General features: G+C 44.7%; 1 protein-coding gene across 1 annotated transcript in view; it reads left to right on the top strand.

Annotated features, from left to right (window-relative positions):
* Positions 1-23,486, top strand: part of LOC115460233 (GRB2-related adaptor protein 2-like) — a 161,800-nt gene that overhangs the window by 106,977 nt on the left and 31,337 nt on the right. Inside the window, exon 3 of the mRNA XM_030190048.1 lies at positions 8,706-8,797. Coding sequence (XP_030045908.1) covers positions 8,706-8,797 — 92 coding nt within the window. The remainder of the gene's footprint in view (positions 1-8,705; positions 8,798-23,486) is intronic.

The raw sequence follows: 23,486 nt of genomic DNA, 5'->3' as shown, positions 1-23,486 counted from the left end.
CTCCATGCTCCCTTTCATATTCAATTATAGCTCGGTATGGTCCTGGATAACATAGCATATTGGGGGGGGGGGGGGGCAGTATGAGAAACAATGCAAAGCACTGTCTCCAGACGCCGTTCTTTTTATCTTGCTGCACCATATGCCTGGTATAGACTTCCTGAGCCGGTACGTCAAGCTCCATCTCTGGCCGTCTTCAAATCTAAGCTAAAAGCTCACCTTGTTGATGCTGCTTTTAACTCCTAACCCTTATTCACTTGTTCAGAACCCTTATTTTATCATCCTCGCTTTAATATTCCCTTATCTCATGTTTGTCCTGTTTGTCTGTCCTAATTAGATTGTAAGCTCTGTCGAGCAGGGACTCTCTCTTCATGTTCAAGTGTACAGCGCTGCGTACGTCTAGTAGCGCTTTAGAAATGATAAGTAGTAGTGGTAGTACTATGGTCTAAGGGGGTAACACTCTGCCTGCACTGCTGTAAACAGGGGTGGACTGACAGTGATTTGGGCCCCCCATCCCTTCAAGGATAGGGACCAGGACCTGAATGTGAGAGGTTTTTTTTAATGACATATACTCTGTGTTCTATGATATCAAATTCACAGGAGCAAAATGTATGCTGTGGAAGTTCTTGTTTATGTCGCTCATCATGCTGCAGTGGACAGATGAATATGAGAAGAACCCATTTTCCAAACCACACACCACCAGTTTGGACTAATGAATCTAATGAATATCATTTTAATAATGTGGGGTGTGTTGTCAAGTGGCCTGTGTCCATTTTTAAGTGTTCTGTACTTTATTATTTGCTGAAGCACTTGAAATGTTCTTAAAGGTACAAGTACTCAACGTGTAATTAAACTCTGGCATTTCGTTGCCATTGAATGTAGCAAAAGCAGTTAGCTTAGTAGGGTTTAAAAAAAAAGGTTTGGATGGTTTCCTATAGGAAAAGTCCATACACTACTATTAAAATGGACTTGGGGGAAATCCACTGCTTATTTATAGGATAAGTAGCATAAAATGTATTGTACTGTTTTGGGATCTTGCCAGGTACTTGTGACCTGGATTGGCTGCTGTTGGAAACAGGATGCTGGGCTTGTTGGACCTTCGATCTGTCCCACTATGACAATATTTATGTACATGGTGCAGTTGAACATGAAAAGTTTTTCTGTGTCACTAGGTTATTTCAAAATAATGCTCCTAATTTATAAAATAGCCTATTTGTCATACTTCATGTAATTTTGTGTCATGAATCACATTTTTAAAAATGCTGCTTACATTTCAAGGTAATATATGATGCTGCCTGTATACATAGACTGCAAAAGACTCTCCAAGGGTGGATATGTGTGCATGGGACACAGTGGGAGGTAGGGTGATGGTTCAGCATGGTGGCCCTTGTATTGGGCCTGAGAGAAGAACTGTCAGTGGTTGGGGCAGCAGTGCCGGCACTACTCACTCCAGAGATGCCCCCCCTCTCTCATCTTCCCATTTCTGACCCCCCCCCCCCCCCCCCCCCACTCCCACCCACTTGGAGCAAGAAAACCACTGATGTTGGAACTTCCCACTGCTTTAGCACGCCCTTGCGGAAGAAGGAAGTTATGTCAGAAGGGGGGTGTGCTGTAGCAGAGAGAAGTTCCAGCGTCAGCGGACCAGGCCTCAGTATAGTAAATGCAGACAGAACTTCTCCTTCCCGCTTGGATTGGAAGCTCATTTCTCGCTGTAGGTATGGGGAGGTTCAGAAAGGGAGAGGGGGAGAAAGAGAGGGCATCCTGGTCCTGGTCTCAGGGGGGAAAAAGGGATGTCGAGCACATGCGAGGGAAGTACTGGGCTCCCCTCCCCCACTGAGGCCCTCGGGCCCGAATGGTCAGTCCATCCTTGACTGCAAATGTCTCAAGTTGGGTTTTTTTTTAGGGTTATGCAGTCTTTTTTTTTTTCATTTCTTGTATGTATTTTTATTTGGAGCAAACAAAATGGAATGAAACAAGTAACATAAGAACGTAAGCCATACTGGGACAAACCAATAGTCCATCTAGCCCAACAGTCATCTAGCAGTGGCCAATCCAGTTCACAAATACCTGACAAAATTCCAATTAGTAGCAACATTCCATGCTACCAATCCCGGGGCAAGCAGTGGCTTCCCCATGTCTGTCTCAATAGCAGACTATGGACTTTTCCTCCAGGAACTTGTCCAAACTTTTTTAAAACCCAGATACACTAACTACTGTTACCACATCCTCTGGCAACGAGTTCCAGAGTTTAACTATTGCTTGAGTGAAAAAATATTTCCTCCTATTTGCTTTAAATGTGTTACCTTGTAATTTCATGGAGTATCCTCTGCGGCAAAAAGTGGCCTTAGTGCGCCCTTTTGCCGGGTTTTCCTGTGTGTTAAGCAGTGCATTTTTTCTAGTAAAAAAGGTGCCGGTACTCAAATGCCAGGTCACCCTTCAGGGGTGGGGTGATCACTGAGGGACCCACCCCACAATAGTCGGGCCCCCTGCAACCAGTCAAAGAATCTATGACAAGGCAGAATTGGTGTGTAGGGCCTGAGCTCTTTCATTAAAACTTGGGGACCGTGGGTCAATTTTAACAGTGAATAGAAAAGGTGCCGGTACTCAGTACCCCCAAGTACCCCCTCAAAAAAAGCCCTGGTGTTAAGGCCATTTTTGCCACAGCCGTAAAATGGATGATTTTTCATTTTTTTGTACTAATGTTAATGTTTCAAATACAAATATATCATTCACTATTACATATTATGTTTTTTTAATATATGTACTGGACCATCGAAAGTGCAACTTTTTGTTGAGTGAATACAAATCCCATACAGGGAATTGCCACTTCAAATCCTCATTGGTCCTGACTGATACATTTTTTCTACTATATTGATATTTGTCTTTTTTTAAAGCTGTCAATAAACATTTACTTGTCCTAAAGTTAAGGGGAACATGTGCTGAAACAGTTGTGTTTCGCCTTTGCTGTTTCAAGGCTATGTCCCCTTTGTTTGTCTCTGGTGAGACATAGCCTTGAAACAGCTAAGGCGCTAATTGCGTAGCATGGGTAAATCGCCACTCGCTGCCTGATTAGCACAGGGTTAGCATGTGAGCCTTTACCGCCTTCTAAATAGGTGACTGTAAGGCAGTGCCGTAGGGAGGGCGGCTGACACCCGGGGCAGGTCGCCGCTGCGCACCCCCCCCCCCCCCCGGGTGCAGCATGGCACACCCTCCCCCCTCGGTGCGCGCACCCCCGGAGCGCATTCTTACCACTGACGTAGGAAAGGAGACGGGTGGGAGGGCCGCTCCACCTCGAGTGCACGTTGCTGGGAGCTGCGTCGGCTGCGCCCCACCGCCCCCCCCCCTTCCTACGCCACTGTGGTAAGGGCTCACTCGCTAATGGCCACACACTAATTGGAAAATTACCATGTGGCCATCAATGGGGAAATATAAACTGTGGCCATTTTACAGCCGTGCTACAAGTGGTCTCAGCAAATGAGAAATCCACACACTAAAAATAGGGCAGGCCACTTCTTAGCATGGCTTAGTAAAAGGGCCTCATAATTTTCAGTTGTGCCAACCACAGACAGCAAAGAGCACCTAAAAGTTTCTATACTCTTGGCTTTGTTCTTTTCCAAAACCTCAGGTCCCCACCCCACTGGGTATGTCTGGCTTTTACCAGCACCTTCTTCGACCTCATTTAGGGCCCCTTTTACTAAGCGACAGTAAGCCCAACACGGGCTTACCGAGTGCCAATTTGGAGCTACTGCCGGCCCAACGCAGGCAGCGGCGGTAGTTCTGCCCTAGGATGCGCCATTTCTCGTGCTGGGAAAAATCGAGCCCAATTTTTTAGCACGGTGCTAACCCAGTGGTAATCGGGCAGCTCTGCAAGCTATATACGGTTACCACTGGGTTAGCATGGGAACCCTTACCACCACCTCAGTGGATGGCAGTAAGTGCTCCTCTCCCGCATGGCTGCACGGTAAAAGCAATCTTGCCGCATGGCCATGTCTTTTGCAGCTTTTTTACACACTGCGATAAAAAGGGCCACAATGAACAGCAAAATTGGCCCCCGCCGCTAACACAGGACCCTTTTTACCACAGTTTAGTAAAAGGCCCCTTACTTAGCTGCATCCAATGGAACTCTGGGCAGTGGGCAGCATTAATTAGTGCAATAAAATGCAACTGAAAATGGAATGGAAAATAAAAGAAATGAACCAGAAGGAAAATGCTTCAGCATCCTAAAAACATCGCAAATTAACTACTACTACTACTACTATTTAGCATTTCTATAGCGCTACAAGGCATACGCAGCGCTGCAGAAACATAGAAGAAAGACAGTTCCTGCTCAAAGAGCTTACAATCTAATAGACAAAAAATAAAGTAAGCAAATCAAATCAATTAATGTGTACAGGAAGGAGGAGAGGAGGGTAGATGGAGGCGAGTGGTTACGAGTCAAAAGCAATGTTAAAGAGGTGGGCTTTCAGTCTAGATTTAAAGGTGGCCAAAGATGGGGCAAGACGTAGGGGCTCAGGAAGTTTATTCCAGGCGTAGGGTGCATCGAGACAGAAGGCGCGAAGTCTGGAGTTGGCAGTAGTGGAGAAGGGAACAGATAAGAAGGATTTATCCATGGAGCGGAGTGCACGGGAAATGGTGTAGGGAAGGACGAGTGTAGGGCCTTTTTACTGAAGTGCGCTGAAATCGGGGGTTAATGCATTCTAATGCAAGACATTCCTGCTTGCTGAACCCAGATTTAATATGGCACTTTTTATTTGTATATTCTGTGTCACAACTTATAACATATTTCTTCATTCCAATAAGTGCTTTTGAATACTGGATTATATATTTTTCCCTAAAGCAGTAAAAACTCCTTTAGAGCCACATCTCTTTGGTGATAGATGCCCACAGGTGGATCCCGCAGATAAGACTTCCCAGTTTCTAGTCTCTACGTAAGACATCCTCTGGTGGTGATCACAGACTTCTACAGACTTCCAGTTTGTCTTCCAAATTTATGAGGTCCAGAAGGTGAACCATATTAGGTTTTATGTACTATGGGTAGCCTTTTAAGTGAAATTCCGGTTGATCATGATGTGTTCTGGCAGCCATCTTTTGCACAAATTGAAGCTTGTTGACTTGGTTTCCTTCAATGAATATTCATGAGATTGATGTGCCTACACTGCTTCCTTGATATGCAAATCTATCTGATGCATATTCATTGTGGATATCTGAAATTCTGACTAGCTAGGGTTCCCCCATGACAGATTTGGTAATCATTCCCATAATCATATTATCAGGGTGCATATTAAAAGGTTCCCTAAAGTGCAAACCTCCACAGTTGGAGGCCTGTTATTTGAAAGTTTTGTACTGTTGTAATTGCTTATTGCTGACTGTATACTACTGCCTTGGATAAATTTCTTCAAAAATGTGGTAAATATTTTCTAATAAACAAAACAAAATAGACTAGGACGTCCATTCTTCAATCTGTATTTCAGACCCTACAGATTAGCAGATAATCAGCCTTATTTTTGAAAGTGATGGGCGCCCAGATTTCGACCCAAATTGGGAGATAGGCGCCCATCTCGCAAAGGCGCCCAAATCGGTATAATCGAAAGCCGATTTTGGGCGTCTTCAACTGCAATCTGTCATGGAAACGGGCAAAGTTGACGGGGGCGTGTCAGAGGCATGGTGAAGGTGGGACTGGAGCGTGTTTATTGGCCGAGGAGAGATGGGCGCCTTCGGCCGATAATCGAAAAAAGAAAGGCGTTTTTAGCGCAAATTTGGGTCATTTTCATTGGACCCAAAAAAGTGCCCTAAATGACCACATGACCACCGGAGGGAATCAGGGATGATCACCCCTGACTCCCCCAGTGGTCAGTAACCCCCTCCCAGCATAAAAAAACAACTTTAACATTTTTGTCAGCCTCTATGCCAGCCTCAAATGCCATACCCAGCTCCATCACAGCAGTATGCAGGTCCCTAGAGCAGTTGTTAGTGGTGCAGTGGACTTCACCTAGGTGGACCCAGGCCCATTCCCCCTCCCCCCACCTGTTACACTTCTGGTGGTAAATGGGAGCCCTCCAAACCGCCCCCAAAACCCACTGTACCCACTGTACCCACATGTAGGTGCCCCCCTTCAGCCATAAGTGCTATGATAATGGTGTAGAGTTGTGGGCAGTGGGTTTTGGGGGGGGATTTGAGGGGCTCAGCACCCAAGGGATGGGAGCTATGGACTTGGGAGGTATTTAATTTGTTTTTTTAATTGTTACAAGTGCCCCCTAGGGTGCCCGGTTGGTGTTCTGGCATTTGAGGGGGACCAGTGCACTATGAATCCTGGCCCCTCTCACGACCCAATGCCTTGGATTTGTTTGTTTTTGAGCTGGGCGCCTTCGGTTTCCATTATCGCTGAAAAACGAAACCAGCCAGCTCAAATCCGCACAAATCCGATGCATTTGCCAGGCACAAACCGTATTATCGAAAAAAAAGATGGGTGCCCATTTTTTTCGAAAATACGGTCTGGCACGCCCCTTCACGTACCCGTTCTCAGACATAGACGCCCATGGAGATGGGCGTTTGCGTTCGATTATGCCCCTCTATGTGGCCTTTTACTAAACTACGGTAGATCTAACACGCGGGTAGCGCATTCTAAATTGACACTACCTCCGGGGTAGTGCGGGCACCCGGCAGTAATTCCAAAGTAGATACGTGCTGTTTCCTATGGTAGAAAATAATTTTCATTTTCTACCATGGAGGCGCTCCTGGCGGTAATTGGCAGCGTGGCCACATTTCCATGCACTGACTGATTACTGTGTGAGTAGCACTTGAGCTCTTACCACCAAGTAAATAGGCATGCTACTGTTAACCCTGCAACACAACGAAACTTATACCAGAACGGGACAATACTTAATTCTTCCTCCTAGACTACCTAAATCATTCTATTACTTATGAACTTTAACGCAATCACCACTCTGTATTTCTCTACCGGAAATGGAGATTGCCATCACGGTACAATGTAAGCCACATTGAGCCTGCAAATAGGTGGGAAAATGTGGGATACAAATGCAACAAATAAATAAATATAAATGAATAAATAGTATACGGGCATTTTCCGCCCCATTAAAAAAAAAGGCCTTTTTAACTGTCGCGGTCGAAAGTGGCCCAGCGTGCGCTAATTTCACACACCCAAACTAGCACAGGCGACTTTTTACCACAGCTTAGTAAAAGGGCCCCTATGATAGGTGAAGGGTTAATACTACAACTAAAACAATGAAAAAGGTCTTCCAGAAACCCTGTTAATCTGAATTCTGCAAACAGCCCTCATCCATCAACCTGCCTTGAAAGCAAAAGCCAGTTTGCATTGTGAGTGCCCCCTGATCAAAGTTCTCCAGGAATACAGATAGAGCTGTACCTTCAGTTTCTGGTCCTCTGCCTTAATGGCTTTTAATTAACGAAAAATAAATCCCCTCAGACAATTATAGTGTCAATGGGAAAAAGCAGTCTGCTGTGTAAAAATCCAAGAAAAACACAAGCTTTATTCTATTTCCTCGAGCCTAACTTACAGCCCCATGGCTTTATTGAGTAGATCTCTTTATTTAGAGCCAAAGGCATTTTTCATAAGAGCAGTGGGTTTATTTGTATTTGTTAATGGAAAAACAGGTTGAGAAATTTAGTCATCACAATTCTAAGGAAAAAAACTGTACTGACTATGTAAATATACCTCAGTCCTGACCTGTGCCACTCTTCTGTAATTCCAATAGAGGACTTTACTACCCCTCCCCCCTGCCCCCACCCCCAAGCCACACACACATACTGCTCTGCCAAAGCTTCTTCAATCTTGACTTGCAGCACCCAATGCTATTCCAGTACATGGACCCCTCCACACATACACACACACAGCTCTGCGAATGCACTTCAATCCTGACCTGCAGCACCCTCTGCTATTCAGTACTGAGACCATCCCCCCTCATAGCTCTACTAATGTACCTAAGTCTTGCCCTGCGCATCTGCTGTTCCAGTCCTGGGACCCCTCACCACAAACAACTCGGCCAATGTACTTCAGTCCCACCCTGCAGAACATTTGCTATTTCAGCCCTTGATAACTCATATTAGGTGCCTCAAAGGCTTGACTAAAAATCATAGGAACCCTTTCACTAAGATGTGATAAGCACTTCTGCGTGCTTACCACAGCTTAAAATGGCTTACTGCGGGACGCGCTCAAGCATCCTGTGATAATTTCCTAATCTGTGCACTAAGAATATTTTTCTTTTTATCGTGGAGGGGACATGTCTGGGGGGAGGGGAGACTTGGCATTTCTGCGCTAATCAGCACATTACTGCATGCTAACTGATTAGCATAAGATTAGCACATGAGCTCTTACAGCCTGCAAAAGAACTGGTGGTAAGTGTTGACATGGTAATATTTTTTAATGGCCGCATGCTAATGACAACATTAGCATATGGACATTAATTGAAAAAAATCAAAAAAATTGGCCATTTTCCAGCTGTGGTAAAAAAAATGGCCGTAGTGTACGGGAAAAACCTGCATAAGGGCATGCTAAGGTCACTTTTTACCCCAGCTTAGTAAAAGGACCCCATAGTTAACGTACCTCCCTGAGAAACTTGGCTGCTGCCAGTCAGATTTCTGATCATTATTCCTTTTCTTCAGCATGTTTGGTGAAGGGAATCCTAAATGCTGAATGATAATTCCTTTTTTTTTTTTTCTGTTTCTTCTAGATTCTGAGCTCCCAGGATGACTGGTACAAGGCAGAGCTGCGAAGCTACGAGGGATTCGTCCCTAAGAACTACATTGAGTTACAGATACCCATGTGAGTTTAATAACAATGTAACACAGTGGACCACATCTCTGTACCCTAACTGCCTTCAGGATGTTTCTGTATATTTTTTTCATGCCCAACAGCTAATCTTAGTGTTCCAGTCTGACTGAAGTAGGATCAAGACACATGCTACTCTGCTGACATCTAGTGGTTGCCCAGGATGTAGCACAGCAGTAGTGCTGACTCTGCAGTCTTCTCCTGGTCGCACTGATGCCCAGGAAACCACCAAAGCAAAAGGATCACTAGAACACAGAAACAGTGCTTTAATGGTTCTGTCTGGAGCTCCCCCCTCCTCTACCCCCCTTCTGCCCTGCCCCAGAAAGCTATCTAGTACTCTAACTAAATATGTCAGCCTAGCCAGCCCTGTTGCGGAGTAAGGGAGGCATTTTATGGCTTTTTATCCTTCACTAATAGTTCTAGTTAGTTACTCCAAGATTTATATTTGCTGCTATTACGGTTGTTGAGCCTGCAGCTTAATGTCTTCAGAAACTAACCCGACTGTGCTAATGAGGAATCCTTTGAAGCTTAACACAGCAGTTCAGATGGAAACACTTGAAAGGATAAAGATTCTTTTGAAGGGATTTGGGCAGCATTTTAGATGTCTATATGGTATTCAGCAGCCCCTGGCTAGCTCAAATGAAGAATGGGGACTTCTGGACTAAGCTGGTATTTCTAGAACTGTTTAAACTGTAATCACATAGATCCCTGGAACCACTGAAATGATCCTGTTAACAAGACCATTGTAAGTGACATTGCATGTGTGCATGTGAACATTTTCTCTGGTACAGCTTCTGTTGATTGCAGTGCTAACAGCTGGCTGATACACTCAAAATACAGGTTGGCCCTAGTAACATAGTAAATGACAGCAGATAAAGATGTGAACAGTCCATCCAGTCGCCCAACAGTCCAACTCATTATCAATTCATGATTAAACCAACAGTGAATGTGATATAAAATACTTGATCATGGTCTTTCTTTGGCATTTCTGGGACACAGACCGTAAAAGTCTGTCCAGTACTGTCCTCATGTTTTAGCTACTGAAGTTGCTATTGAAGCCCTCTCCAGCCCATCCTAAACCGGATTGCCATATACAGGACCCAGATTGTACAAGTCTGTCTGACACCAGCCTTAGTTTTTCACGGTCGGAGTCGCCATCTAAGCGCCATTTGACAGGTCCACATGCATGCAGCCATTTAAGATTTTTTTTAATACCATCCACTTTCTAATTAGAGATCCTCTGTGTTCATCCCACACCTTTTTTAATTCTTTCACTGTTTTTGTCTCTACCACCTCCCTCGGGAGGCCATTCCAGGCATCGACCATTCTCTCAATGAAAAAGAATTTCCTGACATTACTCCTAAGTTTAGCACTCTGCAACCTTAATTCATGTCCTCTGGTTTTACCATTCCGCTTCTCTGGAAAAGATCTGTTATTCCAGGTGAGGTCTCACTAATGACTTGTATAGGGGCACCAACACCTCCTTTCGTCTTCTGGTTAAGCCACTCTCTATGTAGCCTAGCAACTTTCTGGCTACAGTCACACTGTTTTGTCATCTTCAGATCCTCAGATACTATTATCCCAAGGCCCCTCTACTTGTCTATGCACATCAGCCTGTCACCTCCTAGGACATACAGCACCCTTGGATTTCTACTCCCCAGATGCATCACTTCTTTGCATTAAATTTTAATTGTCAAACATTAGACCATTCTTCTAACTTTTGCAGATCGTTTTTCATGTTTTCCATTCCCTCCGGGGTATCCACTCTATTACAAATCTTGGTATCATCTGCAAAAGGCAAACCTTAGCTTTTAACCTTTCGGCAATGTCGCTCACAAATACATTGAACAGAATCGGCCCCAGCACCGATCCTTGAGGTACTCCACTATTCACTTTTCCTTCCTCCGAGTGAATTCCTTTAGATTGTAAGCTCCTTCGAGCAGGGACTGTCCTTCTTTATTAAACTGTACAGCGCTGCGTAACCCTAGTAGCGCTCTAGAAATGTTAAGTAGTAGTAGTAATTCCATTGACCACCACCCTTTGGCATCTGTCTTGCAACAAATTTCTAATCCAGTTTACCACTTTGGGTTCTAACTTCAGCCTGTCAAGTTTATTTTAGAGCCTCCTATGAGGAACTGTGTCAAAGGCTTTGCTGAAATCTAAGTAGATTACATCTAGTGCATGTCCTCGATCCAATTCTCTCAATCAGCTTTTTTGGCATGATTTACCTTTGGTAAAACCATGTTGCCTTGGATCTTGTAACCCACTGGATTCCAGGAAATTTATTATCCTTTCCTTCAGCAATGCTTCCAGTACTTTTCCAATATCCTAAGTGAGGCTTATCGGCCTGTAGTTTCCCACTTCTTCTCTGTCACCACTTTTGTGAAGAGGGACCACATCCACTCTTCTCCAATCCCACAGAACTCCCGTCTCTAAGGATTTATTGAACAAATCCTTAAGAGGACCTGCCAGATCTTCTCTGAGCTCCCTCAATATCCTGGGATGGATTCCATCTGGTCTCATGGCTTTGTCCACCTTCAGTTTTTCAAGGTGTTCATAAACACCTTCTTCCATGAACAGTGTGATGTTTACTTCATTCTCATATGTAGCTTTGCCATCTGATCATGGTTCTTCTCCAGGATTTTCTTCCATGAACACAGAAGTATTTGTTTAGCACGTTTGCTTTTACCTCATCACTTTCCACATAGTGGTTCACAGCATCTTTCAGTCTCACAATTCCATTTTTAGCCTTCCTCCTTTCACTATTATACCTGCAAAAAATTATTGTCTCCCCTCCTTGTGTGTAAGAAAGGTTACCAGCTGGCTTCTGGTTATAAGGAACTGGATGATTTTTTGTTACATTTGTACCCCGCGCTTTCCCACTCATGGCAGGCTCAATGCGGCTTACATGGGGCAATGGAGGGTTGAGTGACTTGCCCAGAGTCACAAGGAGCTGCCTGTGCCTGAAGTGGGAATCGAACTCAGTTCCCAAGTCCACCACCCTAACCACTAGGCCACTCTCAGATTTACCTTTATTCCCTTGCCTTCTGACTATAGAGCCAATGCAGAAATCTTCCTGTCCAATTACTGTGGGTTCAACAGTGTTTTATTGTGGGATAGCAATGCAGAAAGGATTTCAGCACAAGTGTTAACTCTTGCAGAAACCCTGACTGCACATTGTATTAAAATTCATTCAAATGCAGTGTTTAGCTATTCCACAGCATGCACAATTAAAAAAAAAATTGTGGCCGTGCAGCTACCATGGGAAAAATTACAAGTCCAGGGCAGCATATAAGAGTTGATTAAGAGTCTGCCAGCATCCCTTCTTTCCTTCCAACCTGACTACCCTGCCCCCAGTACCTTTCTGCATTCCCCCCCTACTGACCTGATAAAACAAATTATCCCTGGTATCTGACCCCCCCCCCCCCCCCCCCATTCTCTGGTGTCTAGAAGCACCCTCCCTTCCCTTCCCTTCCCTTCCCTTCCCTTTCCATCCTTGTGACTAAAAAAATAGCCACTGGTGTCTAGTGGCACCCTTCCCACCCATTCGACCCCCTCCTGCAAATATTCCTGACTCCCTCCCTGATTCAAACCTACCCCTCCCCAACTCACTGATGTCTAGTATCACCATCCCTTCCCCCAAAACAATCCCTGGTGTCTAGGGACACCCACCCAACCCTTCCTACAGGTACTCCTCCCATCATGCCTTAAGAGGCAGAAACAATGCCCACTTGACCCTACCTCCAGTGCCGCCATCTTTAAAAATTATTGGGATGCACCAGGTGGACTCAGTCTGTCCTAAGGGAAAAATTCCTTTATATGGCAAACTGGCTGTGCCCAATGCATCCCAGTATGCTCCACACAGGGGAGAATGCTGCCATTTTTAAAGATGACTCTATGACAAAGCTTTTTGCATTGGCCCCTCTGTGTCATAAGGAACAGGCAACCCTACTTACATGGAAACATAGAAAATGACAGCAGATAAAGGCCATGTGGCATATCCAGTCTGCTCATCCATATCATCTGCTATCTCTTCTTCCCCCTAAGAGACCTTACATGCCTGCCCCATGCTTTCTTGAATTCAGAAATAGCCCTCATCTCCACCATCTCCACCAGGAGGTTGTTCACACATCCACCACCCCAGTGGCGTAGCCAAGGGTGGGCCTGGGTGGGCCCAGGCCCACCCACTTTGGGCTCAGGCCCACCAAGTAGCAGCCCACCTATGATGTGGCTGGCAGAGATCCCCAAGCCCCATCAGCCGAAAACTCCCAACAACTGTTCCTCCTGCATACGTTGTAAATAGCAGATCTTTGCCTGCAGCGAGCAGCGACTGTTACATACTGCTCGCACCGGCCCCACAGCCTTCCCTCTGATGTATTCCCACCTATGCGGAAACAGGAAGTTGTATCGGAGGGAAGGCTGTGGGGCCAACATAACCAGTGTGTATTAGTTGCTGCTTGCTGAAAGTGAAAATCTGCTATTTAAAAGGTATACGGGGAGGGGGGGATGTTTGAGAGACCATATGGCATGCAGGTGAGAGAGGGAGAGACCAAATCATTTGTGGGACAAGGTGGAGTTCTTCTGCCCACCCATCTTGGGCCCAGGCCCACCCAAAATTGGGCATCTGGCTATGCCCGACCACCCTTTCCGTAAAAAGAAGCATTTCCTTAGATTACTTTTGAGTCTATCCCCCTTCAACTTCATCGTATGCCCTCTTGTTCCAGAGCTTCCTTTCAGTTGAAAAAGATCTGCCTCCTGTGCATTTATGCCATGGAGATATTTCTCAGTCATATCTCCTTTCTCTTGTCTTTCTTCCAAAATATACATATTGAGGTCTGTGAGTCTGTATATGCTTTATGATGAAGACCACTAACCATTTTAGTAGCCACCCTCTGGACGGACTCCATCCTGTTTATATCTTTTTGAAGGTGCGGTCTACAGAATTGTACACAGTACTCGAATTGTGGCCTCTCCAGAGGCTTATACAGAGGTGCCTATCACCTCCTTTTTCCTGCTGGCCATTTTTCTTCCTATCCACCCAAGCATCCTTCTGGCTTTGGCTGCCACTCTTTTACCTGTTTCGCCACCTTAAGATCATCAGAAACGATCAACCCCAAGTCTCACTCTTCTTTTGAGCATAGAAGTACTTCTCCTCCTAAGTGGTACTGCAAGGTGATGCATGTGGGAAAAAAGAACCCGAATTATAGCTACGTCATGCAAGGTTCCACGTTAGGAGTTACGGACCAAGAAAGGGATCTGGGTGTCGTCGTCGATAACACACTGAAACCTTCTGCTCAGTGTGCTGCTGCGGCTAGGAAAGCGAATAGAATGTTGGGTATTATTAGGAAAGGTATGGAAAACAGGTGTGAGAATGTTATAATGCCGTTGTATCGCTCCATGGTGCGACCGCACCTTGAGTATTGTGTTCAATTCTGGTCACCGCATCTCAAGAAAGATATAGTAGAATTGGAAAAGGTGCAGCGAAGGGCGACTAAAATGATAGCGGGGATGGGATGACTTCCCTAAGAAGAAAGACTAAGGAGGCTAGGGCTATTCAGCTTGGAGAAGAGACGGCTGAGGGGAGACATGATAGAGGTATATAAAATAATGAGTGGAGTGGAACAGGTGGATGTGAAGCGTCTGTTCACGCTTTCCAAAAATACTAGGACTAGGGGGTATGCGATTAAACTACAGTGTAGTAAATTTAAAACAAATCGGAGAAAAGTTTTCTTCACCCAACGTGTAATTAAACTCTGGAATTCATTGCCGGAGAATGTGGTGAAGGCGGTTAGCTTAGCAGAGTTTAAAAAGGGGTTGGACGGTTTCCTAAAGGACAAGTCCATAAACCGCTACTAAACGGACTTGGAAAAATCCAAAATTCCAGGAATAACATGTATAGAATGTTTGTACATTTGGGAAGCTTGCCAGGTGCCCTTGGCCTGGATTGGCCGCTGTCGTGGACAAGATGCTGGGCTCGATGGACCCTTGGTCTTTTCCCAGTATGGCATTACTTATGTACTTATATGCTGTCTTGGGATTCTGTAGCCCAAAGCATGACCCTGCATTTTTAGCATTAAATCTTAGTTGTCAATTTCTGGCCATTCTTCTAGCCTCCTCATGCTATCCACGCCATCAGAGATATCTACCCTATTACAGAGTTTTGTATCATCCATAAAGAGACAAATCTTACCTGACAGCCCTTCTGCAATATCACTCACAAAAATGTTAAAAAGAGCCGGGCCAAGGACTGAACCCTGCAGTGCACCACTGGTAACATAATTTTCCGCCGAGTGAACTCCATTTACCACCATCCACTGTGTTCTCACACTTAACCAGTTTGTAACCCAGTTAGTGACTTTTCGGTCCAGACCAAGGGCACTCAGTTTATTTATCAGTCATCTGTGTGGAACCATGTCAAAAGCTTTATTGAAATCTAAGTACACCACATCTAGTGCTCCCCCTAAATCCAACTGTTTGGTCACCCAGTCACAAAGAAGTTAATCAGATTAGTCTGACAAGGCCTTCCTTTAGTAAAAGCTGCTCCCTCAGGTCATGCAATCCATTTGATTCCAGAAACCTCTCTATCCTCTGTTTTAAAAACATTTTCATTAATTTACTCACCACTAAGACTAACCAGCCTGTAGTTCTCAACCTCCTCTTTACTTCTGCTTTTGTGGCGATAGATGACATCTGCCTTTCTCCAGTCCTCTTGGACTCCTCCATACTGTAGAGAATCATTGAAAAGGTCAGAGAGCAGAGCCGCCAGGGCTTCTCTAAGTTCTTTTCATACCCTCAGATGTATCCCATCTGGTTCCATCTATCACATTGCTTGCAAGGATGTGAAATTCTGATTGTCTCATTGAGTTTCTTGAGAACATCAGAACTACAGATCCATGCATGCAACAGGGTAAAAGTCGAGACTGGGTTGGCCTTTTCCTTATCACATACAGTCAGGTGACAACCCTCATTTGTAGATCTGATTTTTTTTTAGGAAAATTGGTGGGAAGACGAAAATTATGTCTATATACACAGTGGTGATATATTGCTGGGTCATGCTGGGCCACTGACCTGGAACCTTTCTGACCTGCTACAGATTTTAAGACATTGTGACAGAGCTGCCAAAGGGTCCCAGTTTTTGAGAGGGAGATTTTAGTACAAACCCCCAGCCCTGCTCCACCCTGCCTTGGCTTCACCCACTCATATCTCAGGATGAATTCATTATCAGTTAATCAGGGGATTATTTAATCCGAGATAGACTATGTTTCGCCCTGGAGCTGTTTCAAGGAACACCCCCTACAATAATAAAGACAGAGATTAATATATATCCCCACCCCATTATTGCCATCAAAAGATAATCATAAAGTTACCTAATTTAAACAGTGCCAATATTTCTCAGCCCCTTACACATACAGCTTTGAAATGGTGGCGGTGTTTTTTTCCATGGCTTTTAACTCCCTCAAGCTGATCATGTGATATAGACGAGAGACCAATCATAGAGCTCCTGAACAGCAACATCATCCATTCTATCTCTAAATTAAGCCCCGCAGGAGTGATAGTGTTCAATTTAAAAATCAAGTTCTGTTCCCGATAATTAAGTACCCTCTCTATGTCTCCTCCCTCCCACTCTACATTTATCTGGTCAATAACCTGCCACCTGAAATCCTGCAGCGAATGTCCTTTCTCCACCCAATGCTCTACTAAAAGGGCCTGAAGGGACTCTGTATGTACTCAAGATTTATGTTCATTTTTTAGTCTAATCTTAATCGAGCGGCTACTCCTTCCAAAATATATCAGATCACATGGGCACACTATGCAATAAATACATTCCTAGTACTGCATGTGGTAGATTGTCTTACCCTAAATTCATATTTTTGATCTGTATCATGAACCTGTAAAGCATACAATCTATCAAGAAGGGAAATGGGACTTGATATACTGCCTTTCTGAGGTTTTTGCAACTACATTCAAAGTGGTTTACATATATTCAGATACTTATTTTTTGTACCAGGGGCAATGGAGGGTTAAGTGACGCCCAGAGTCACAAGGAGCTGCAGTGGGAATTGAACTCAGTTCCCCAGGATCAAAGTCCACTGCACTAACCACTAGGCTACTCCTCCACTAAAGGAGGAGCTAATCCACTAAATTGATCGCTGCTACAAATCTAATGAGAGAAGGATCACCTAAGGACCCTGATCCATTTGTTGGAGGATACAAGTTGGTGTGGATGCAGCACATCAGTCTTATCAATAAAATCAGCTAGCTGCATCAACACAATCCCCCCCCCCCCCCCCCCCATATTCAAAAGCATTTAATCGGCTATCCGGCGATATTCAGTTTGGGGGGGGGGGGGGATAGCTGGCTATCTACCACTGAAAATGACCGGTTAGCGGCTAGCAGATAGCTGGTTATATCGGCCGACAATTTTCAGCCCCACTTTAGTGGCTCTATTTGGCTGCATGAATATGTGGGTGTCTTTGGCTGGTTAGAAGAAGTCTGAATATCAACATAACTGGTTATATTCTAACTGGCCAAAAATAAACTGGATATTCAGTGGCAGTCACTGGAAATGGCCAGGCTTTGAATATCCAGGTTTAACTGTGACCACGGGAGTAAGCCAGGCTAACTCCCGCAGTCTAAATATCGTCCCCAATATATTTTATTATCTTTGAAACATAAGGTAATTGGGATATTAGGCGATAGTTGACTGGAACAATGGCATCCTTGATGTTCCCTTTCAATTTAGGGTATATACTTGCGACCTTCCAAGGGCAGGGACTGTGCAGGTTTCCAAGCTAGTTTCGACCATAGACTGCAGGAAGTCTATAAGACAGGAAGAGAAATGGCACACAGAACATGACAGGTTAGGTTCTCACAGCCTTTAGAGCTCTGTGAATATCTGTTTGATCAGATAAACAAAACGAAGATAATATGGCTACACTTAAGTTGACAACAGAATAAGCCAATACAGAGGGAACCACCATAATCACAGTAGCAGGCCGCAATGTGAGAACCTTATCTATAAAACTTTGCGCATGTCCAGCTTCTCCCCTATCTCTTCCCTTGCACTCCCCACCCCTGACCCTACCTCATGGTCTGGCATCTCTATCCCTTCCCTTCATTGGTCCACATGTCTCTCCCCTTCTGATTCCCCCTATACCTCCAGTCCAGCCATCTTTCCCCCTCTTTTCCCCTTCCCTTTGCTCCAGGTCTGCCTCTCTCTTCCCTCTTGTTTCCTCCTCCCCAGATCCAGTATTTCTTCCCCTCCTTTGCTCTAGATCTCTCTCTCTCTGTCTCTCCATCTCTTTTTCCTTCTTCCTAGGTACATAACCTCTCCTCCTCCCTTTGCTCTGGGTCTCTCTCTCTCTCTCTCTCTCTCTCTCTCTGTCTCTCCATCTCTTTTTCCTTCTTCCTAGGTACATAACCTCTCCTCCTCCCTTTGCTCTGGTCTCTCTCTCTCTCTCCTCTCTCTCTCTCCTCTCTCTCTCTCTCTCTCTCTCTCTGTCTCTCCATCTCTTTTTCCTTCTTCCTAGGTACATAACCTCTCCTCCTCCCTTTGCTCTGGGTCTCTCTCTCTCTCTCTCTCTCTCTCTCTCTCTCTCTCTCTCTCTCTCTCTGTCTCTCCATCTCTTTTTCCTTCTTCCTAGGTACATAACCTCTCCTCCTCCCTTTGCTCTGGGTCTCTCTCTCTCTCTCTCTCTCTCTCTGTCTTGCTCTCTCTCTTTCTCTTCCTTCTGCTTCCCTCCTACTAAGTCTATCATCTCTACCCTATCCTCCCTTGCACCATGTCCCGCCCACAGGAAACTACTACTACTACTACTACTTATCAAACATCGTAGGTGGCACAGGTAAAGCCCTAGTGAGACCAGTTTGCAAGCAGCCTGTGTTCACAGCTGCCTCTGCTGATGACCACCACAGGTCTGGAGGACCAGTGGGAGTGGTGGTGCTGGGGGGGTGCCTGACATGCAGAGGGGGCTGGAGAGGCACTGGATCTGCGAAGGAGGTATGGGAGAGATGATGGACTTGGAGGGAGGGAAGCAGAATGGAAAGAGAGAGAGAGACCCGGAGCAAGGGGAACGGGCTTTCTGTGGAGTTGCTATGGCAGAGGAAGGGAAAGGAAGGATGACAGATTTGCAGGGGAGGGAGAGGGTTCAGCTACAGGCAGCCCCTACTATTGGGAGGCCCTGGGGTTATTGTTACCCTGACTTTCACGGTGTGTCTTTGAACACTTGATGTGTAAGATTTTGTTAAATATTATTGCTGCTTTCCTGTTTTAAATTAGAGTTCCTTTCTTCTTTTATTCATGTTATTGTACTATGCACACTACTGTGATCTGCACGACAGCCCAGGCGGTATATCAAGATTTTAATAAACATAAACACATTTAGTGGTGGGACTTACCTGATTAAGTCTGCTGAATATCCAGTTAAAGTTAATCAAATCAACCCCTCTGGATAATTTTACCCAGATATTATCTCTTGTATGTTTATATCTAATTCTTTCCAGTAGGTGGCAGTATTATGCTTTGTAAGACAAGACCAAAGCTCTGTCAGCAACTTCAAAATAGAAAACTACCTGCTGTTCAATGTTTCAACAGTTCTGGCATGTAGTAATGTCAGTGGTGTGCTGGAGCGGGCTCTCATGGGCTCACCAGAGCTGTTTGTTGTTTGTAAGAATTTTGGGAGCCGGTTGTTAAAGTAGGCCCCCCACCGTGGCTACTTTAACAACTGGCTCCCAAAATGTGGGCTCGGGCCATCTCCTGAATTCTCTTTTACTTTGCTGGTAGGGATGCTGAGCCCCACCAGCCAAGTAAATAGACTGCTGCTACTCTCCGCTCCTTCTTTCCAGTTCAGAGCAGCAGGCTGGGACTTGTGCATGCGAGAAGCAGTTAAAGGGTCCTTTTTATAAACTGTGGTAAAAGGGGGCCTTTTTAACATGCGCTGAGGCCCCCTTTTACTGTAGTGGGTAAAAGGCTGTCTTTTTTTCTCAAAAAGAAATGGTTGTGCGGTAAGTGAACCACTTGCCTTATGGCCATTTCGAAGGGGAGCACTTTCCGCCACCCATGGTGGTGATAAGGGTTCTCGCGCTAACCTGGCGGTAACTGGGCAGTTCCAATTACTACTGGGTAAGCACTGTCACTACAAAAATGAAAAAAAATTTTGTAGTCCCGGAAATGATGCACACTGGGGGTGCACGCTCAGTTTCACGTAAAGAAGCGTGCACAGGACATCAGCAAGAAGAAGGAGCAGGGCAGCGATCGCAGATGCGCCAGAGACTGGTGCTGAAGAAGGCTTCGGCTGGCGGGGGCTCCAGCAAAGGTATTTGCTTTTGTGGGGGAAGCGATGAGGTGGTGAGGGGAAGTGGCGAGAAGGTGAGGGGGAGTGACAAGGAGATGAGGGGGAGCGGTGAGGTGGGGGGGCGGCAGACTAAAATGTGCCCCCCCACCTAGGGCTGTGGCACCCTCCCACTGCGAGGTCTGGCTACGCCCCTGATAGATAGATAGATAGATAGATAGATAGATAGATAGATAGATAGATAGATAGATAGATACGATTACAAGCAAACAATATTATACATTGAACTCAATCCTCTAGCAGGCCCCAATACGGGATGGAGCTATACTGATTAAAGGGGGGCGAAATGGGGCTTTGGGCTTGGGAGAAAGAAATTGGGTAAGACTGGATAGGTGGCAAGGGAGAGAGAAACAAGGCAAGACTGGGTGAGAGGGGAGGGAGAGAGAGAGAGAGAGAGAGAAAGAGAGAGAGAGCGAGAGAGAGACTGACAGAGATGGGGTGATACTGAATAAGGGGGGGGGGAGAGAGACAGAGGCTATAGGCTGGGAAGAAAGAGAAATTGGGCAAGACTGGATAGGTGGGGACATAGGGGTCAACTTTTCAAAATGTTTGGGTATGCTAAACCCAATAGAAATTACACCTCCCTGGATAAAGTCAAAGAGTTTGCTCAATTTTGAGAGTGCTCAAACACCCACAGCACCCACGGAGCTGGAAAAGATCAATGTTGGAGTCAGTTATAGTGGAAGAGGTGACGAAGACAGAAGAGAAAAAAAATGACACATGGACAGGAGACCCTTGTAAAGAAAGTTAAAAGAAGAAAGGAAAGCAGTAACCAGAGACTGGGAACAAAACAATTAGAAAAATTAAATGGCCAGACAGCAACGGTAGAAAAAAGAATTTTATTTTTAATTGAGGATAAAGTAATGCAGTAGATGTGTTAGTCCATTTTAAAAGTTAATAAATATAAAGGAAAGGGGAAAAAAAAGCAAAAAATAAGGTGACATCTTTATATTGGATATATACATTTTTTTTACTAACTTTCGGAGACCAAAACCTACTTCTTCAGTTCAGGACAGTATACTACTCTAATAGTATGTTTGTCCTAACGTAAGGAAGTAGGTTTTTGCCTCCAAAAACTAGTCAAAAATTATAATAAGTTACTCCAGTAGAGATCACATGATGCTCTGAGCAGGTGTAGGCACATCTTTACTCTGCTCTCAGGGCCTGGGGATTTCTCCACCTCCATCCATTGCGTATTTTCTGGAATTGGACAATTATTCACTCCGGCTAACATAGCCTAGCATATGGACAAATATCTGTCTACCTTTAACCCCATGTGACTGAATCTTATCTTCCCTATACCAACATAACATCTTTTGTACTTGTCCCCTACCGAACTTGGCGAATGCCTTTACGATATTATGTAAGCCACATTGAGCCTGCAAATAGGTGGGAAAATGTGGGGCACAAATAAATAAATAAATAAATTTAGTTAACAAATGGCAGGGAAACCACAGAAAAAAAGGAGCAAGAAGAACAAGGCTGTGGATGACAAGAAGGCCGAAAGTCTCGGCACTGAGGTGTCGCAGTTTACTATTGCGGCATTGGCGTACCTTACCTCTGCAGTTGCAGCAGCTTTGGACCCTAGAATTTCACAGCTCTCCTTGCTGCTTTCATCACAGATGGTTCATCTGGAAGCCTTCTACACAGGCCTTTCTGTTTGCAGTGTTATCTCATTGTGGGTTACATGGCTGTTTTCTTTTTTTCAGGCAGTAGAAGCTTTATATTCTCATCCAATGGCTCAACTATTAGTCAATGAGAGCCGGACCTCTTCATTTACTACTACTACTACTACTACTACTATTTAGCATTTATATAGCGCTATAAAGCGTACGCAGCGCTGCACAAACATAGAAGAAAGACAGTCACTGCTCAACGAGCTTACAATCTAATAGACAAAAATAATAAAGTAAGCAAATCAATTAATGTGTAGAGGAAAGAGGAGAGGAGGGTAGGTAGAAGCGAGAGGTACAAGTGGTTACAAGTCAAAAGCAATGTTATACCTCATACGATCACTATACAACTTTGTATTTGTTATCCACCGACTGGGCACATTGAGCCTGCAAATAGGTGGGAAAATGTGGGGCACAAATAAATAAATAAATAAATAAATCTATACGCTGGGATTTATGCCACGTTTTCGCTGGTGTAAATGGAAGTGCTTAGATTTTAGGTGCTGAAATTTCCCATTTTTCAAGGGACAAGGCATGGATACCCCCTCTCGCCTCTCCTTGGAGCCTTTATTGCATCTCATTAATGTTGATCCTCTTATCCCTGGGGTCCAGATCCAAGGATGTCCCATTAAGGCATTAGCTTTTGCTGATAACTTGATGGTCATCCAGACTGAGCCGCAGCAAGCCCTTCCCCGATTGTTGCATTTGATTGCAGACTATGGAGTGCTCTCTGGATTTACCCTTGATCTCAGTAAATCAAAAGCTTTACCTCTGCTTCCATTGGTGCATGCTGAATGGCATGGTCCCTTCTCTCTGCAGGTCCAAAAAGCATGCAAAAAAGTAATCTGGGAGCCCTGGTATTTAAGACTAGTGGAAGAAGACAACACACCCATATAACTATCTTGCCATTGGGTAATATAGCCTAGAAAGAGCACTCTAAATTGGCATTCCCACAGATCAGCAGTAAATATGATGGATGGAATGTGAGCAATTACTTGTCCCAAATCCACAGTCAACTCAACTGCCAACTCCTCACCCCATTTACATTAGTTCTGCTGAAAATAACTGGTTAACATTGAACTGAAAACTGGCTATTTTGGGGGCGTACCAGGGGCAGAGCAGGCACTTGACTGGTTAAATGCCAATATTCAGCACGGAACTTTAGCGGCTATGCATTGGCTGGCTTCACAAACCCATAAATTCAATGACAGTGCCCAGCATTGAATTTCTAAGTTTAACGCTGGCAGCAGTCAATAAAACACTGATCACTGCAGGCTGAATATCAGGCCCTAGGTTTGCAAAATGAAGCAGCTACACATGGACATTGTGCCACTTTCACATGGGAGTTGTGATATCGCCACTTCTATGTGTAAGCGTCAGCACCTCCACGTGGAAGCTGCAAAGTTTGTGCTGTTTAGTTTTTCAATGTGTATCTTTATAAAATGGCTGCTCCTGCTGCACATACCAGCAAATGCATGTGCACTCCTGTAGATTTCTTAGATAAAGCTCTGCGCTGGCAGATCCTTTTCTGAAATAGCACCGGAATTGAACACATCCTGACCCAGACATCTCAATTCTGATCTCTATGATCTGCATAAAATGGGACTCCACACTTAACTCTAATTGGTTAATAAATGAACTCTAATTTTTATTTTTTTT

This window comes from Microcaecilia unicolor, chromosome 1, assembly GCF_901765095.1.
Source record: "Microcaecilia unicolor chromosome 1, aMicUni1.1, whole genome shotgun sequence".
Classification (NCBI taxonomy): Eukaryota; Metazoa; Chordata; class Amphibia; order Gymnophiona; family Siphonopidae; genus Microcaecilia; species Microcaecilia unicolor.
Note: the sequence above shows the minus strand (reverse complement) of the source record. Positions and strands in the feature narration are given on the sequence as shown.